A 19212-nucleotide genomic window follows, 5' to 3' on the forward strand; every position below is an offset into this window, starting at 1 on the left:
AAAAAAACTAAAAATAAATAAATAGACTTAATTACCTCTCCTTCCAAAAAACGCTTATTCTATATATAGAAAAAAGAACGCGCTCCATTAATCCAGCTCTTTCCTGCCTCTGTTGTTGGCCTCCACCACTGTTTGACTTTTTGCCAGTACACATAGGCTGGTCTGTCTCTCCCGAAAAAACCAAACAGAAAACAAACCCTCTCTCCCCTTGACCGCATGGCTCCTCTAGGCTGCTCTGCGCGCGCAGCTCAGCTTGCAGCTGAGCCACCTCTGGGTCCTCACCCTGCAAGCAGTCCCTGCATAACCTCCCTCCCCTCCCTGCCTCCCGCCCTTCCTGCAGGACGATGGCCTTTCTCTGAAAGGCCCAGACAGCTCATGTCATCACCAAGCGTTAAGGCTTGTAGTCTGTCACCACACTTTTGATCTCTCAGCAGTGACACCACTGAACCCTGCCTCCTCCTCCTCTGTGCCTTAGATGGAATCGCTCAAAGTTTCCCAAATAAGTCTCGTGCATTCCCGCCTCTGCTAGAGCAAGTCTCTCCTCCTGCAAGGCCGTCCCGGCCACCTAGGCCAGCTGCTTCCCCACCAAGATGTCCGCAGCCTCGTCCCCAGGAAATGGGACTCCAGCTGCACTGGTCCTTGCCAGCATTCTCCCTCCCACCCTCTGTTCCTCTCCTAGAGGGCAGGGCAACCTCTTAGTCATTCTAGGAGCTCCCTTGCCCCCTCCATCCTTGGGATCAAACAGTCATTAGTGAGTAATTATGCAGTAAGTGAAAGATGACTTCAAAGAAAAGAATTTCTGAAGCCCACTAGCATGTCTCTCCCAGGTCCTCTCCCCTTGGACGAGCTTCTGGATCCATCTTCCAATATCTTACAGCGAAAGTCAGAAACTATGACGAACAACCACCTGCCCAGAATAAAAACTGAGACGGAGCCACGAGGGCATGGGGTGAATGTCACAATGAGACTGAGGGACCATTCCATGTAAAGTCTTTCGACAGTGAGGGTTTACAGAAAGCCCAGGCACCGCTGTCCTCGGCCTTCAACCCTGCGGAAGTCCAGTTAGACAGCCGGCCTTTGACGCGCGCACAGGTGGTGAGTGACCCAGTCACCTGGGCTGGGGCCGGCTTCCGGAGGCGTGAAACCCAGCCGGCGCCAGGCTCAGGCCCGCGGCGGACAGTCTCCCGGCCTCTCCCCGTCCCCGCCGAGAGCACAGGCACCCCCGCGGAGGTCCGGCTCTCAGTGAGTCATGCCGCGGGTCCCCAGGGACCGGCCCAGAAATCTTACACTGAGGCACACAGCCGGGGTTAAAGGAAAACATCTCCAGTTCCAAAGGAGGGCTGAAAACACGTCAAAATGCAGTGTTGCTTGGGGGGCACCTGGCTGACCTGTGGCTTCTGCCAAGTTTGCAAAGCTGGTTCCAGTTCGAAGCCCAAGAGTTATTTACCACGGTGCTCCTTACAGAGACACCTGAAGTAAGCTTGCAGAAAGATGGGGAAGTGGCAAGGAGGTGACCAGGAGGAAAAGGGCACCTGGCTGACTGGACAGGAGGTTCGTGTGTGTGTGACACTGTGCCCCATCCCTCAGGTGGAAGGCACCAGGTCTGCCTGTGGGACAAACCCCCACTTCAAACTTGAAAGAAAAGTCCTCTCATAGCAAACAAACTGTGTGGTCGTGGCCAGGCCTCCTCCCCCTGGGTCCCCTCTTTCCTCCGGAATGTGACCTGACTGGCCACACATCCTTTAGAGGGACAGACTGCTCCCTCACTGTGCTCTCTCTGTCCAGCTGTCTAGAAGCCAGGAAGTAGAGAGCAGCTCATTCTCCACCAGCGGTTTTCTCTGAGGCGGACCTGAGACTGAAGGTGGTCGCATCTGCCACTTCAGGGGCAGCTGGAGTGGGCAGTGGTGACAACATGGGGTCAAGGGGTGGGGAGGGAGTGCTTACTGTCCTTCTCTAAAGGAACAGCTATTTGGTGACTTTGGTGAGCATGTGGTTAAGAGATGCTACAAAGGTTTCAGTGAGGGACAGGTGGCAAAATGGAAAGAATGGTGGGCAAGGAGCAGAAGGTCCTGGCTCTGCCACTTGTCACCTGCACGCCTGTGACACCCAGGGCTTAGTCTACATGGGGAAATGGCAGAATCACCTGCAGGGGGGTTTCCTGGACATGTATCATCTCAGCTCTATCCCAGGGCATCCTGACTGCCCCCAGGTGGGTGCACACGCCTGCTGAGGATGGCCGGGCTCGTGGATGGGCGTGGACTCGGGCTAATGCTGGCGCTGCTAGATAGGAGCTGCTCGCACTAAGCACTTTCCCCAGCGTCTCTGAACATTTGAGTTCTCATAAAGAGTAAAGACGAGGGGGTGATGCCTTCCCATCTTTTACCCAGGTTGAAGGTGAAGATTTAAGGGTTGCCAGGAAAAGGAGGTGGGAAGGGATACATTTGGGAGTTTGATATTTACAAACGTTGGCCACTATATACAGATTAAAAAAAAAGTTTCTGCTGTATAGTACAGGGAGCTATGCTCGGTATCTTGTAATAACCTTTAATGAAAAAAGAATATGAAAACGAATATATATGTATATGCACGACTGGGACATTGTGCTGGACACCAGAGACTGACCCATTGTAACTGACAGTACTTCAATTAAAAAAAAAATTAAATGAAGTGATACATGTCAGACATCCTGAAAACCACGAGTGCCAGAGCCAGCCAGATTCTGTTGGCAATAATAGTAATAAACACTGAGAATGACAAGAAGACGGCAGCGGGGTGACCCACGGCACTCGGCAGCGTCAGTTCTGTGTCCCTCTCTGATTTGAGAAGGGGGCTGGGTGAGAACAGGGCAACTGAGGCCGGTGTGGTCTGTCTTCTGTGAGGGCCGGTGTGAGCATGGGGGCGGGGGACATGGATAAGCTGATGCCTCCTTGAGCTCCACCAGGAGCTGCCAGGATGGCCGAAGAGAGTGGGGATGGGAGGGGACGGGACAGAATCAGTGAGAGTGGAGGCCTCTGTCCTTCCTGGGCCAGGCTGCTTCCGTGAGCAAATGCGCTCTGCAGAAAGCAGTTATTAAGGGAGCAGATCATAGACAGGGAGGAGACATGATCACTCTACTTCTCTCCTTCGGTAAGATACGGATCAGCCCTGGATTTTTTTTTTAAATATCCAGGTTCTAATCTGTGGAAACTGTGTCATCTCTTTTTTAAAAAAATTTCTTTCCGGGGGAGGGAGGTAGTTAAGTTTATCTATTTATTTACTTATTTAACTGAGGTACTGGGGATTGTACCTCCCGCATGCTAAGCATGTGCTCTACCACTGAGCTATACTCTCTCCCCTTGGATTTTTTTTTCAATGTACTGGACTTAGGAGGCCTTGGCAGAGCCGCCCCTGGCACCCAGGAAGTCAGCGAGAGGCTGATCACAGAGGATGCAAGTTTCCCCACCGGTCACACTTGACGGAAGCCTCCGGAGTGGTAATAAGGGCCTCTGTGTTCACACAGGCTTCAGTGTTTAAAAACAAGTCAGGCCACCTAGACCTGTGGGCTCTCGGCCTCACCCATCTCCATGGCAACCCCGGCTCACGCGTGCGTGCCAAGCCTCTGCGGGCTGATTCATGGTCAGGAGCCTGGGCCGGGCACTGCCAGTGAGACCAAACAGGAGCCGGTCCCCACCGCCTCTTCTCACCCTCTCCCGGGACCCTCCTCCCCCAGCCGCTGCCTCTGGAAGGACCTAGCGCTTCGGCAGGAACAGAGGTCTCAGAATCCTGCCTTCTCCAGTCCCCCCAATCCGCCCCCGCCGTGAAAACAACACAAACACATTCCACGCCGATCAGAAAACGCAGCCATGACTTGCTTTCACTAAGGATCCCAAGTCAACTGTTAGTTCTCAGCAGAATTTAAAGATATCAACCAGGGCATAGTGCTAAGTTTAGTTTTATTCGAGACCCGTGAAAAAGCTCCAGAGATCACAGTCCTGGAGAACAGCCACCCCTCCCTTCCCTCTGCGCGTACCATCAACCTGGGGGCCACCTCATCCCCTTGGGGCTTCTGCCGGGCTGCAAATCTACAGAAGCCTGGATCCTCAAAGGCCACTGGGAGACTTTTTTCCAGGACAGCAGTTCTCAACGTGCGGTCCCTAGGCCAGGTGTAGCAGCAGCATCACCTGGGAACTAGACATGCAAACTCACTCTCCCCATCCTAGACTTACTCAATTAGAAACCTGAGTGAGCTGCGGTCTGTGTTTTAACAAGCACCCCCGGATGATTCTGATGCCCACTCAGGTCTGAGAACCGCTGGCCTAAGGCTTTCGTTTAAACACTGAACCATGCGGGGAGGGGAGGAGATAGCTCAGTGGTAGAGCGCATGCTTAGCATGAGCAAGGTACTGGGTTCAATCCCCGGTACCTCCATTAGGGAAAAAAAAACAAAACAATCGAGGTGACGTGGAAAATCTCTCTCTGGGGGTTCTGAACTCAGAGACCAGATTTCTAAATGCCAGTGCCAAAATGCCCGAAGCCAGGGGGCAGGGGTGTGAGCCTCCTCTGGGCGCAGGGTTCCTGTGCGTGTCAAGGAGCGCTCACACGCTCGACTACCCTGCTGGCACTGTAAAGCCAGAGGGACTGGGCTTGAGGACCACCTTAGCTGCTGCATGGTGACAGTTAAGGGGGAAGGAAGCAAGAGGTAAGACAGATCCTTGCCCGAGCACTCCTTCTAGAACCCACAGAGCTGGGAAGTCAAAGTAAATGCTCAAGTCAGAACCTGCATTTGGCTCCCACAAGTGCCTCCACCCACAGCCTCACCCCGTGAACCCTCCTCCCCAAGTCGCCAAAACGACTCCAGCAGCCTCTGCAGCCGGGCACTCTTGGCAAAAACACCCCCGGATTTCTGCAGTCCACACTCTCCCTAGGACAGGCTGCCACTGTGTCTGAAAATGGACTCTTCGTCAAATCACCCCAAATTCTAGGAAAACAAAAAGTTCTTTAAAAGAACACAGGCAGAGGCTGATGGTCAATGACGTCGTAGCTTTCTATTGATTTGACTTGTGCCAGGCGTTTCTGTCCATTAGTGATCCCTCCAGAGGCTAGAGAAAGGAAAATTAATAATAGTAGCGGTCACTTTGAGTACCCACAATGCTCTGCTTCGTAGGAGGTGATTTACGTACATTATCTCATCTAATCTGCTCGTCACACTTACGTTATAGATGAAACAGACTCAGAGAGGTTAAGCAACTTGCCCAGAATAACACAGCCAGCAAGAGGCAGAGCTCACCCCAAACCAGATCCACGTAACAGCTCACAGCCACACTCTTCCCAACACTGTGCTCCCCCGACTTGCCAACTGGTTAATGGGAAGAACAGGAACCCCCAAGAAAAGACAAGTAGATGGTCTGGACATGTTGAATTTGGCAAGATGCTCTGACCTAAACCGTACGTTGCCCGCTAGCTGGACAATTCTGATTCAGGGCATCAATGCCGGCCAGCCAAGGTGAAGGCCAAGGGGGAGGGAAGGCACGACCACTGACTCCTCCTTTGGGCCTATTCTCTCCCCTTCCCCCTCCCTCTGCTGAGGATGGGAGAGGCGGTGGTCTTAAGCCCACCGTCCGCAGGTCCCAAGGGAGCTTCGAGGTGTCAGAAAGTTCTCCGCAAGAGGCATCCACCTCTTTTGGAATGCAGTGAAGGAGACGTGCAGAGGCCACGCTTCTCGGGTGGGCTCCACAAGGGGAGCCTCTCTGCCAGTCGAGCATCCTTGTGGGCCCTTTCCAGCAAAGTGCGACACTGTCACCGTCCCACCACCTCTCCCAAGCCCGGGAAGTCTCAGCAACAGTCGTTTCGTGAACAGGCGGAAAGACGAGTCCTCTAATTCAGCTTCTGAAAGGGACGCAGCCTGGTGGTGGGTTTCAGCTTTGCGCAGTGCCCCGTGATGCGGCTTTGAGGAACTGAAGCAATAGTTGCGGGGGCGTGTGGACGCTGAGGACCACCTCAGCCTCTGAACAATTCCAAGGAGAGGGAGCAGTAATAGTAACCACACAACAGCTGCAGAGGCTGACATCTGAGCTCTTGCTACGAGCCAGGCGCTGCGATAATGGCTTTGCATTAACCATCCCGCTTCTGCTGCCACTGACTTTGTATAACTGTATGGAGCTTGTATTATTACCTTCATTTATGCACATAAAGAAAGTGGGGCCTAAGGGGAGTCACCAATTGGCTGCCTCCCTCCAAGAAACTGCATTTCCTACAAGTCCACCCCTCCCTCCTCCACAATTCTCCTGTGTCTTAGAGGGTCCCTGCTGCTCTATGTTAGCTCTTTTACACCACGTGGCACCTTGGGGTGGGGGTGGGGCAACAATACCCATAACAACAAAATCCAACCACCCTCAAGAGGCCAGGACCTGGGGAAGGCTGACCTCTGCCTCTCAGGGCCATTGAGGGCTCTAAACACGGAGATCACTGTGGCACCCACCCCATTACCTAGATAATGCAACATTAAAAAAAAAAATCAAAATTGTGAGTATAAAGCAGTTGCTTTCCCAGGCCGCTGGCACGGCTGGTGTCCTGAGCACAGGCTCCGCCTGCCTGCTGACCTCTCGGCCTCCCTTTCTGGTGACGCTCGCCCACCTGGGGGCCTCCCGAGTGGAGGCAGGAAGGTGGCAGCCTGTGGGTGCAGGTATCTTGCACTGCCTGGGTCTTTGGGGCACTCTGAATGTTCAGCCTGCTAACAGCGGGGCATTCCCTGCAGGTGCACAGTGAGAGACCTCCTGGGGAGAAGAGGAATTCTGGGAGACCAGTGTCTTACTGTGAGGCCTGCTGTCCCTCTCAGCCTGAGGCTGCTGCCGGGATGGCCTTATACCCTTCGTGGTAGTTACAATCATCCTAGCCTGAAATGAGGAAACAGGCTCAGAGACATAAAGCAACTTGTCCATGATCACAGAGCAGAGCTGGAGTGACTCAGCCGTCAGCTTTTTCCCTCTGTCACATGCAGAGCACGTGCCAGGCAGAGGTCAGTTTTTCCACTGCCTGTTTCCTGCATCCCTGGTGGAAGGCGGGGAGCTTGGTCCCCTGTCTAGGGTGTGGCCGAGGATGAGGGCCTTGGAAGCTTTTTCTCCTCACACCTTTATGGAAATCAGGCAGCGACCCTGTCTGAATAAGTTCAAGATTTGAGAAGTCCTCCCATCTGAGGACGAAGCTGGTGTCACTTGAAATCCAGAGCCCTTATTCTGTCTAGGAAAGGAGAAAAGCTTCGACTGATATGAGGCGCTGGTGTTAAGTAGTTTAGGGCTGAGGGATTGGGGGGGAGGCCTCTGCCCATGGTAACCTCCTCCTAAGTGAGAAATCTCATTCAAGTTTCCACTGCCTGCTCGCCAGACGTGTAGTGGACGTCAGCCGGCCCATAAATCCGTTTTCTGCTGAAAGCGGGCATTCTGATCTTAACCAAAATCATCTGATGTGGGGGATTGTTTTGGGGCTGTTTTGCTTTAAATTCCAGAATACGGCACATTCGTTTTCCATTGTGTACACCTCACGAAGATGCCTGGTGATCACACATACACACACACATCCTTCACCCACGAGGACCGGCCAGCCCTCATTCTGTCTGTGGAACCAGCAACCACTTGAGTGCACGGCCCCAAGGGGTGGGAGACACCGGCTGCCCTGTTCCTGCGCCGTGACCTCCACTTTCTTTCAGTCACATTAGTAGACGGCAAGCCCTTTGCGGTCTGCTGGGTCCCACACCCCACCGGGAGAACTGCACCCAAGTCATTTAATTTTCTCAATTAGACCCACTAGGTAGGTAATATTAACTTGTTTTTCAGATGAGAAATTTCAGGAACAGAAGTTCTGTAGCTTGTCTTGAGATCACCAGGCAAATCGGCGCCTGAACCCAGAACAGTCTGACTGTGAAGCCCAAATTCTCATTTTGCTAAACTCTTTGCCTTTCTGATCCGTTTTGTTAATTTCAGAGCCAGAATTTTTTACTTTCGTCTTCTCCCTCCTAGTCATATCTGATCCCATTTCAAAAGTGGCATCATCTATCCACCCCAAGAGCTCCCATCTGTAGGAGCAGGGGGCCTACCTTCTCACGACAGGAAGGCACCTGCCAGGACCACCTGGCCTGCAGGTGCCATCAGAGCCTGGCCTCTCTGTGGGCGCGTTGCCTGATAGGCAGAGTCTAGAGAGACAGCCTGAGCTTCCACTTGCTGGCCTCTGGCCAGAGAGCTCTGTCCACGCTCTCACTGCCCTGGCCAGAAACTGAGTGTGGATACAGCAGCACTCTGGGAAACAGACTCTCCAGAGTGACTTGGTACGTTTTCTTCTCATCCCAGCTTTGCCACTGCTGTAGCCTGGCCAAGCGCAGATATTGTCACAACTGCCCCCTGGCCACTGTCCTTTTATCCCTTATAGGAATGGCCCCATGGTGGGGCCCAGAGCCTTTGCCCTTCCCCCACAGCACCATTCTGGCAGCAGAGGGTGAACGGAAGGAGAGCCTGTAACTGCCCTGGGCAGCGGGCCCTGGGAGGCACCTGCAATATGAGGATCGTGCCAGCTTCCCACACGAAGGGTCCCTCCCCAGCACTGGAAGAGAATCTACTTTCTAGTTGAAATGAGTTTTCTAGTCTCTTAAGGGTTATCCGTCTTGGGCAGTCAGGGCTATAATCTGATTGCAGTGGGGGAAAGGAGAACCCAGGAAGATTTCCCAGGCTTGTAGAAAGAACACTTGAAAGAGCTTGGGCATAATGCTAACAGGTTGAAATCCATGGTCCCACATCACAAGAAGGAAGGTGTTCACAGTGCATCAGAGCGAGCAGGAGGAAGAGTCCCAGGGGGACAGTTTTCCTGCCTCTGGAGTGCTCAACCTGCTAAGGGCTTCCCACCTATTGTTGAGGGGCAAGGAGGTGAGGGGTACGTGCAAATGGGCACACTGCAATTGCTAATCTAGAAGGGAGAGGTGCTTTTGATTCAAACCTGTGAATAACATGTCTCAGTCCATTCAGGCTGCTGGGGGGAACTCCGAGATCAAGGAACCAGCAGATTCGGTGTCTGGTGAGGACTCCTTCCTGGTTCCTAGAGGACTGTCTTCTCATTACTGGCTCACATGGTTGAAGGAGGAGAGAACTCTCCAAGGCCACTTCTTATAAGGGCACTAATTCCATTCATGAGGGCCCCATCCTCATGACCTAATTGCCCCCAAAGGCCCTACCTCCAAATACCACTGCATTGGACTTTAGGATTTAACATACAGATTTTGGAGAGACACACTCTATAACAAAGTATCTTTTAAAAACACCAAACGTCCCAAAGAAGACATACAGATGGCCCATAGGCACATGAAAAGATGCTCAATATCACTAATTATCAGGGAAATGCAAATCAAAACCACAATGAGCTATCACCTCACACCTCTCAGAATGACTATCATCAAAAAGACAACAAACAGCAAGTGTTGGTGAGAATATGGAGAGAAGGGAACCGTTGCACAATCTTAGTGGGAATGTAAATTGGAGCAGCCACTGTGGCAAACAGTATGGAGGTTCCTCAAAAGATTAAAAATACAACTATCATGTGATCCAGCAATTCTATTTCTGGCTATTCATCCAAAGAACACGAAAACACTAATTCAAAAAGATATATGCACCTCTAGGTTCATTGCAGCATTATTCACAATAACTAAGAAATGGAAAGAACTTAAATGTCCACTGACAGATAAATGGAGAGAGAAGATGTGGTATATACACAATGGTATATTATTCAGCAAAAGAAAAGAAAGAAACCGTGCCATTTGTGACAACGTGGATGGACCGGGAGGGTATTACACTAAGTGAAACCGGAAAAGCAAAACAGGTGAACAAAACAAAACCCAGCTCACAGATACAGAGAACAGACTGGTGGCTGTCAGAGGGAAGGAAGGCTGGAGGGTGGGCGAAATGGGTGAAGGGGACCCAGGGGCAGAAACTTCTAGTTATAAAATAAGCCACGGGGATGGGATGTACAGCATGGTGACTATAGTCAACAACACTGTTTTGCAAACTTGAAAGCTGCTCTCATTATAAGAAAAAAAAAATTCTGTAACTTTGTGTGATGACAGATGGCAACAAGACTTACTGTGATCTTTTGCAATGTATACAAATGTCCAAGTACGCCTTGTTGTATACCTGAAACTAACTGAATGCTGCCTGTCAACTGTACTTCAACTAGAAAACACACATACAAACACGCTAAACTTCCACTGAGCCGAAATGCAATGAGTTCGCAGCTATGATTTTCCTGATCTTTTCATCAAAAGTTTTAATAAATCAATCTTATCATTTTTCATGCTATTGATTCAGTCAATGCAAGTTCATAGCGAAATTAAAACGAAAATGCTATAGAAATGTTTTGAATTCAGTAAAATGGTCTGATGTACTTTACTGTATTTTTTTAACCACTGTCAAGGATTTTTACCTATGATCCATGTGTTGTGTTGTTTCTGCACTAGGACACTGACATGCAGCTCAGACGGGGAGTAAAAGGGGCTTCGTCCTAGCAGCTTGCAGGCAGAAGCTTGGTGGGAGTCATGGTCATGCTGCCAGCCGGCCTGAGAGGTATTCACTTGGGACCTTGAACATGTGCTGGGTAAGCTTTGGAGAGTGACTTTCCTAACAGAGCCTTGCTTGATGCTTGGCAAAAAGATTAAACAAAAGGGCTTACTGACTGACTCCACATCGATAGTCCCCAAAGCTCTCCACCCTGGGATCTTCTCTGGAATCAAACAGATTTGGCCCCTCTCCTCCAAGTCAGCCAACTTCATCCTCCTGGCTACTTAACTAGCCTGTGTGTCAGCAACCCAGGAGTACCAGTCCTCAGTGCCCCCTGAGGGACGTCTCTCCCTTTCCACAGTCCTCAGAGGCAAGGCCAGGGAAGGTGGGCTGAGCCTTCTAGTATCCATTTGGTGGGAAAGACAGAACCCTGCTCTTCCCGAAAGAGACAAATCACCCAAGCTCTGGGGCTAGAAAGACAAAACACTCCTTAAATTAATTTTGAGTCTAAGCCACAACTTGAGCAAGGATTAAGCTGAGTCAGACAAGGATGGGTGGGGAGGCCAGTGCTCTAGTCAGGGCTGCCCCTGATCATCAAGGAACTTAGGGCCCTCTAATGTCCTTCTCAAAGTACTCCCGACCCTCCCCATGCTGCCCCAGGGAGCAGTGAGGCAACCCGCATCACATGGCAGGAACACAGGATTCAGGACAGAGCAGGAGTTGCCTGGAAACCAAGGGAGAAAAACCAGTATGGGATGTTCAATATGGGGGGGTCTACAGGCCTCCAGGGGAAAAAAAAGCAAAGCAATGGGCAGTGCACATTTCTGGAGGTAGGTCCTGCTGATTTCATGGGATTCCCCAAAAGGTTCAGACCTGCTAGTCTAGGACGACAGCACACAGTACTTAAAAACTATCCAGAACTAAGTATTTTTTTGGTGGCGGGGAGGAATTACTGGATGGATGCAATTATAATAAAATTATCTCATCTGGAGACAGGATGCTGCTTTCCACAGCTGCCTGCCATCACTTGATGGAAAATGAAAATGTCCGTGGACCAGCATGACTTTTTCCATGGGATGAAACAGGCAAGTGATCTGCAGTCAGACTAAAAACATAAATTAAAAAAATGTATTGTTGAGATTAGCCCTTTTGGTCTCCTGGATTCCCTCCATTGCGAACGCTGTCTCTGGGTGAACACGCATCTGACAGGCTCTTCCCCAGATTTTTAAAGCCCCAAACAGTGAAATCACCGCTGTTCTGTAGGTAAGAGAGAAAGATCATTTCTGCAAATCTTTCGTTGAAAGGACCTACGGTGGGTCCAAATAGAGCTCCCTGGCCCCTCCCTGGGGGAGGCAGGAACACAGAACATAAACATGCAGCTTCCTGAAACTTCTTCACTCTCTTCTCCCCAACCAGCGGTCTCTCCAGAACAGGCAGCCGTGGAGGCAAAAGACCAGAGAAGCTACTGTCACCTGTGACCTTGGGTTCTTCACCCTCACAGCCAGACGCACCCAAGAAAGACCATCAAGGCTTGTGCTCTTAGACGAGGTGCTTTTGTTAAGTCCCAAACTGTGCGACCAATTCCAAAAGCCACACCTTCTTATAAAATGGAACAGAACAAGGAAACAGACAAATCAAATCTGGACACACAGCCTTGTGTGTGAAAGGCAAGATTTGCATCCCACACGACAGGAAGATATGAAGTCACTGATCTGTGTGGTCTGAAGTCACCAGACTCACTTCACAGAGGATGAGGATGGCCCTCAAAAGGGCTGCTTGTCAAAGCAGTTCCAGATTCAGTCTTAACCAGTAGCTACTTGCTTTGAGCACCAAAGAGTAAAGTCTGCAACAGTGCCATGGGCCACTTTGGAAAAAAGGGGGTAGGGTATGTGTGCACGCACATGTGTGTGTGTACGTGTGTGTGCATGTGTGCAGAGGAATCCTCCCCATCCCCAAATCAGGAGTCAGATCTGCTGGAGACAACACTGCAGGGCAAAGTCGGGGGAAAAGCCATCAAGATTCCGGGCAGGGAGAAGTCCTGTTTTCCTTAGCAGATGCAGACCCCTGGCCTCCCCTCCACTCTCCCCAAACCTGCCAGCCTCTGTCCGATCACAGGCAGCTCCCCCAGAGCCCCGGCTGTCTGGGTGCCAGAGGTGGGAGCCATTTTATGCAAGAGCCCCAGCTGCTTGCTCAGCCCAGCACTGAAGGCAAACAGCTTCTAGGTGAAGCAGCAGGTTGGGTGGGAGGGGCTTTTGCCACCACCACTCCACTCATCCAGACCCTGCCCAGACCCAGGATCCCAGTGTCCTAGGGTTTCTCTCCAAACAGTTTTACTTTCAGGAGTGGGGCCACCCTGCTGTCAAACACGTGTCTGCACATGAAATGGTGTCAATGTCCAGATGTGGAAATCACAGAGGCGGGTGGAGGCAGGAGGCTGGCACCAGTGCAGGAGGAGAAAGAGAAGGGAGGGATGTGTGGGGCCTCGGGGTGTGCGCCTGGCTACCTGTCTGGTTTAAACTTCCTCACTTCTAGGGAACAGCTGCCACCTCCCCCTTCACCTGCTCTATCTGCTCTACACGACGAAAGACAACAGCTCCCGCTGGACGTTTACGCTGCACCCAGCACTAGGCCACTGTGCTAAGTGCATCACACCCATGCTCTCTGCTATCCCATAGCCGCCCAGCGACGGGGAAGTTGAACCCAGAGCTGATGCTCTGACCTCCAAGCAGCATTACTACAAAAGGCTGAGGGCCAAGGGAACAAAGAACCGCCCCTCCACAGAGAGACCCCACTCACAGGGTGTGGTTAACAGTAAAGAGTCATAAGAATCTGGCCCCAGAGATAAAGGTCAAATGAAGCCAACTTGAGCCCAGCCTGCGTACCCACTGCACACTTCCATTTCCTGACTTCTATTTTGGGGTATGTGGGAATGCTGTCTGCTGTAGGCCACAGAGGGTGGGGCTGGTTGGTTTCATACACTGAGCTGAAGTGACTTTTGGGGACCAATTGCTCCAACTCACTGGTTTTACAGATGATGAAACTGAGGTCTGGTGCTCAAAGGAGCCCTGTTCAAGATCTCAAAGGGAGCTAGGGGCAGAGCTGGACTAATACCAGGCCCCTGAACTCTGGCTCAGGCCTCCGTCCATGTTTCCATGAAGCTGCCTTAGGCCCGGGAGACAGCATTCCCTGGGAGAGAGACATCTCCGGCTATTTCCATCAGTGAGGAAGGGGCAGGGTGGCGCCGTGCGGTAGAACGGGGAGGCCTTGCGGGGAGGCCTTGCTCCCCACCTGGCCCAGCCCGGGTTCTGCACCCCTCAGTCTGCCACTCGGGCATGGTACCATGTTTCCCCTCTCAGCCTTTTTCTGGAGGGTAGGTAGGCAAACAGGTCTGAGGGAAGTGCAGAAACAACTGAAATAGAGCTGGGAAAGGTAGGGTCATGGGTGCACTGAGAGAACAGACTGGGTGCTGGTTTGGCTGCGGGCATCAGAGGCCCTACTTGGGGAGGGCGGTCACTGAGGGTCCCACGGGGACGAGAGTGAGGGCCAGGGAGAAGTACAGCTCCCCACCCCCACCCCGCATCGTTCCCCTGCCACTGAGGTGGCGTCTCCTCTCGGGGTCCCTGCTGGACCGCCTCTCAGCATCACTTGTCTATGACGTGCTGGTGGCCCCGGCCTCCCAACTCCTGCTTTTCAAGGCCCACATCATGTTCCAAAGGCCAAGTTTATACATTCCTGATCCCAAGAGAGAATGGGAAGTAGTGAAAAAAAGGGAAGCATAATAATCCACACAAGCAATATTTCAATTAAAAAAAAAATCCAAGTAAGCAGATCTCTAAGGTCATATGTTCCCTTAAAAGCTATTTTCTTTTCTTTTTTTTGGGTACGGGAGGTAATTAGGTGTATTTATTTTTCTTAGAGGAGGTACTGGGGATTGAACGCAGGACCTCATGCATGCTAAGCATGCATTCAGCCACTTGAGCTATACCCTCCCACTAAAAGCTATTTTTTAAAAAAATTTGTTACTGTATTAGTTAATTATTTTATTTTGGCGGGGGAGGAGAGATGATTAGGTTTGTTTATGTTTAGAGGAGGTGCTGGGGATTGAACCCAGGACCTCATGCATGCTAAGCACACGCTCTACCACTGAGCTACACCCTGCCCCTAAAAGCTATTTTTTGAGAGCTTGTTGCCACCTTCTTCCAGTCCCACCCGGCTGGGTACAGCAGCAGGTTGCGTCAGAAAGTGCACTGGTCTTGAAGCCAACCAGACCTGCCTTCAAACTTACCTTTGATGCTGCCCTGCCACGTGACTCTAGACAAGTCACTTGTCCCCTCTGGGGACTAGTTTCCTGGTCATCAGTAAAATGGGGATAATGCTTTCTGCTCTGGCTGTATCATGGGACTTGGAAAGGGACTTGGCCAGCAGTAAGACACTGCACAAGGGGCCCACGGTACTCCTTTATTCCATCACTGCCCAGAAGATGAGGGCTTCGTCTCTACAGGGACCTTAATACAAGACCACTGAACTGATGCAGGGTCACATAGTTACTGCTTACTCCCCTACGCCACCCATGACCAGGTCCCCCTTGTTGGTTTTGTCATGGAGATGGAAGAGCACAGGGCACAGGACTTAAGGTTCCTAGCGGTTGTGCTATTGGCTTGGTTCCTGTTGATGCTGGTCTGGTTCCTGCTTCCTCACTGTGGATAAGAGGGCCGGACTGGATGATCTCTATAGTGATTCCTAATTCTAAACCCAGCCTTTCCCAGAATGAGTCATTTCTGTTTCAGACGTCACAGCCCATCAGCAGCACCTAGCCCAGGGAAGGGGCACTGCTGGGTGTGGGTGGGGTGGCAGGCTGAGCAGATACCGGAGTGGCCCTGGGAGCCTCCTGTCAGCCCCCTGCACTGATCACAGGGCAGATGGGGGTATGGAAACATGCTGGTGGTCTGCGGTTCCCCCAGCCCCAAACCCTCATTCAGCATAGGCACACAGCTGAGGGGCAACCAGGAGACCGGCAGGGGAGAGGCCGTGCTAGGACGGGAGAGGAAATCTCCTTAAAGGAGAAGGGTGGGGTGGGGCAGGGCTCCCTCGCCTCCTGACATTCTTTTCTGGTGCCAGGGGTTGGTGAGCTGGCTGGCTGGCTGCTGAGGCTGTGGGAACTCCAGCAGGACGGGGTGCTCACTGCAGGAGGGTCACCCTAAAGTAGCCATAGGCTGGGCAGGGAGACACCTACGGGCCACCCTCCCTAGAGTAGGTGTTGGGTGTGGTGACTCCTGCAAGGGCAGGTCAGTCATTTCCAGAGAGAGGATTAAATCTCAGGAGATGTCCCCTGAGGTTACCAGCTCCAGGGGAATAAGCATATTTTTGTTACAAATCTCTGGTGGCATGCCCCTGTTTCTACAGCCATCTCTCTTGGGAGTGTCACGGGGGCTGTCTTTCCAGACTCCTCCCTGACTGCAGAGGGGCAAACACTGATCATCTGTGAGCAGGGGACATGGCCCTCAAACCAGGTGAAGGTCCCCTACTCCCTGCTTTTATCTCTGGGTGGTTCCTTAATTTCCCAAGGGAAGGAGTGGAGGGGACACTCCCCTTTTCTGCTGGGGGCCTCAGGCTTCCCATTTACAGTAGGGCTGAGTGTGGCCAGCAGTGGGAGTCCTGGAGCTCCCTGGCCTGTGTCCTTTCCAGGTGAACAATCCACTCCCTGTGGCCCCGCCTGGCTGCTGGGTAGGCTGGCCTGGGAGAGGGTGAGGCCCACACCTGATCTATCCCGGAAACGGAGAAACACAGGACCCGTCCCACTAAGAGTGGCGATAGGCATCTGCCCCACCTCTCCCCAACTCTCCGGGAGTTCTCTCCAGTCCAGATACTTATCGCCCTCAAAAAAAAAAAAAAATCTAGACAAGCTAGTGTTTCAGGTAGTTTCGAGGGAGCTCGGTCTCTCACGGCGGCTTGGAATCAGTCTGAAAGAGTGGGGGCCTGAAGGTTCCGTCTTGAGGGTGGTGGGGGGCCCCGATTCTCATTTAGGGACGGAATTCCGGGGCGCTCACACTCGTGGCCGGCGAGCCCCTTCTTCTCCAGCGTAAAGATGCCAACAGCTCTTGGCTGAACTCCCCCGGCGCCACCGAAGCGTCCGCCCCTGAGCATCCGCATCGGCCCCTGCCTCTCGGGGGACCCCGCCCGGGTCACGAGCTGCACTGCCCGCCACAGTCTCCCTCGGCCAGGGCCTTGAGTCCCCCGCAGAGGGGTGCTCCGTTTTCCCCTCCTGCACTCGGAGGGGCTCGGGGTAAAAACAAACACGAACCCCACCCCCTAGTTCACTAGGCCCCCGCGCAACCTGCCTGCTCGGCTTCGGACGCGCCCCGGACCAACGAGCCCGCCCTGCCCGGCCCGGCCCGGGCCGAGGAGCCAACTGGCGGCCGCAGTGCCCTCTCCTCCCGCCTGGAGTCTTCCCCGCGCGGGCGGTGTCGGTTAACAGCAACCCCGACCGCGCACCAGGTGCCCGGAGCGGACAGGTGGTCCCGGAGAGGGGCGCGCCACAGTCGCGCTCACTCACCCAGAAGACGAAGTTAAATCCGAAGAGCAGGTATTTGATACACTTGGTGCCTCCTTTGACCGGCATGGTGAGGGCTAGACTGGCCGGGGACGGACTGGTGTGGGACGGGGGCGAATGCGGCCGGGACAGGTAGGACCGGGCTGCAAACCGAGGTGCGGGCGGCTGTGGGCTGGCCTCCGGGCTGCACTTTTAAAAAGTGCCACTCCTCGGGCGCGCGCCGCCGCGGTGCGCATGTGCCGGGCCCCGCCCCCGCCGGCCCCGCCCCCGCCCCGGCCCACCTGCCCCGCCCAGGTCCCTGGACCGCGGCCCCTCCCGCCTCGGGCTTGGCCCTCCCGACGGAGTTGGCGGCGGGACCCGACTTCCCGCCATCCTACCGCTTTCCTCCCAACCGTCCTGGGATCCTTCCAGACCGTCACCGTACGCCGCTTTCATCCAGGAGTTACTTGGGGCCTCGCCTTTCTGGTTCTTGGCCTGATTCCGTGCTCCCGAGTGCTCCACTCTGGGACACCTTCCCCGGGTGGTTCCGGGCAGAGCCCCGGTGCCCAAGGCCGGCTGCCCGCAGCAGAAAGAAGGCTCTTCTTGCTTTGGCCTTGATTTGAAGGGAAGCTGCCTACTTTTATTTCTCCCTGGGGCTGCCCCTTGCAAGGAGCGCGCTCTTACTCGGCACGCCATGCGGAGTAGGAGGAATTAGGAGCTTGCAGGCCAGGTGAGAAGATGGGTTGGAGGTTATAGGAGCATTCTCAAATAGCATCTCTGCATAGTAATATATCTGAAGGCTAGGCAGTCCGGGACTGCTTTCTGGACTTGCGGTTTAGATGCCCAGGGGAGAAGAGAAAGGCTGCGGCCTGGCTTCAAATTTTCCTCTATTCCACACCACCCTCCCTTTGGCCCTCTGGCCCTGCCCACTGCTACTTCTGATGCTCCAGTGCCCAGTTCTGAGCGTGTTTCTTCACCACTCAAAACCTTTCTGCAAATTACAAATACTGGTGAGGATGTGGAGAAAAGGGAACCCTCCTGCACTGTTTTGTTGGTGGGAATGTAAACTGGTGCAGTCACCATGGAAAACAGTATGGAGATTCCTTAAAAAATTAAATACATAAAAAAAGTAAATATAGAACTGCCCAGCAATTGCACTCCTGGGTATTTATCCAAAGAAAATGAAAACATTTTTTGAAAAGATAATTTGTTTCCCTATGTTCATTGTAGCATTATCTACAACAGCCAAGGTGGAAGCAACCTAACTGCCCATCAATAGATGATAAAGAAGATGTGGTGTGTATATACAATGGAATATTACTCAGCCATAAAAAGAATGAAATCTTGCCACTTGCAACAACATGGATGGACCTAGAGGGTATTCTGCTAAGTGAAATAAATCACAGTGAGACAAATACTGCGTGATTTCACTTATATGTGGAATCTAATAAACGAAACAAACAAACATAGCCATACAGAAACAGAGTCACAGATACAGAGAATAAACAGGTGGTTGCCAGACTGGAGGGGGTTAGGGGGAGGAAAGAAATAGGTGACAGACGTTAAAAGGTACAAACTTTCAATTACAAAATAAATGAGTCATGGGTATGAAATGTACAGTGTGGGGAATATAGTCAGTAATTAGGTAATATCTTTGTATGGTGACAGATGGTACCTAGACTTATTATGGTGGTTATTTTGAAGTGCATAGAAATATCAAATCACTGTGTGGTGAAACAGAGACTAACATGGTGTTGTAGGTCAATTACACTTCAAAAACAAGCAAACAAACTCACAGAAAATGAAGTCAGATTTGTGGTTACCCGAGTTGGGGGTGGGTGGTAGGGGAGGGGGATTAGATGAAGGTACTAAAAAGGTACAAACTTCAAGTCAGAAGATAAAAAAGTACTAGGAATGTAATGTACAACATGATAAATATAATTAACACTGCTATAAGTTATATATAAAGTTGTTAAGGGAATAAGTCCTTAGAGTTCTCATCACAAGGAAAAAATACATATATTTCTCTATTTCTTTAATGTGTGTGTATGACATGTGGTTGTTCACTAAACCCTTTGTGGACATCATTTCATGATGTATCTATGTCAAATTGTTACGTTGTACATCTTAAACTGGTATAAGTGCAGTATGTCAATTATATCTCAATAAAACTGGA

General features: G+C 51.9%; 1 protein-coding gene across 1 annotated transcript in view; it reads right to left on the minus strand.

Annotated features, from left to right (window-relative positions):
* CD9 (CD9 molecule) overlaps positions 1–17259 on the minus strand; it is a 30548-nt gene extending 13289 nt beyond the window's left edge. Inside the window, exon 1 of the mRNA XM_072954239.1 lies at positions 17061–17259. Coding sequence (XP_072810340.1) covers positions 17061–17126 — 66 coding nt within the window. The 5' untranslated portion in view covers positions 17127–17259. The remainder of the gene's footprint in view (positions 1–17060) is intronic.
* Between the last annotated feature and the right edge of the window lie 1953 nt (positions 17260–19212).

This window comes from Vicugna pacos, chromosome 34, assembly GCF_048564905.1.
Source record: "Vicugna pacos chromosome 34, VicPac4, whole genome shotgun sequence".
Classification (NCBI taxonomy): Eukaryota; Metazoa; Chordata; class Mammalia; order Artiodactyla; family Camelidae; genus Vicugna; species Vicugna pacos.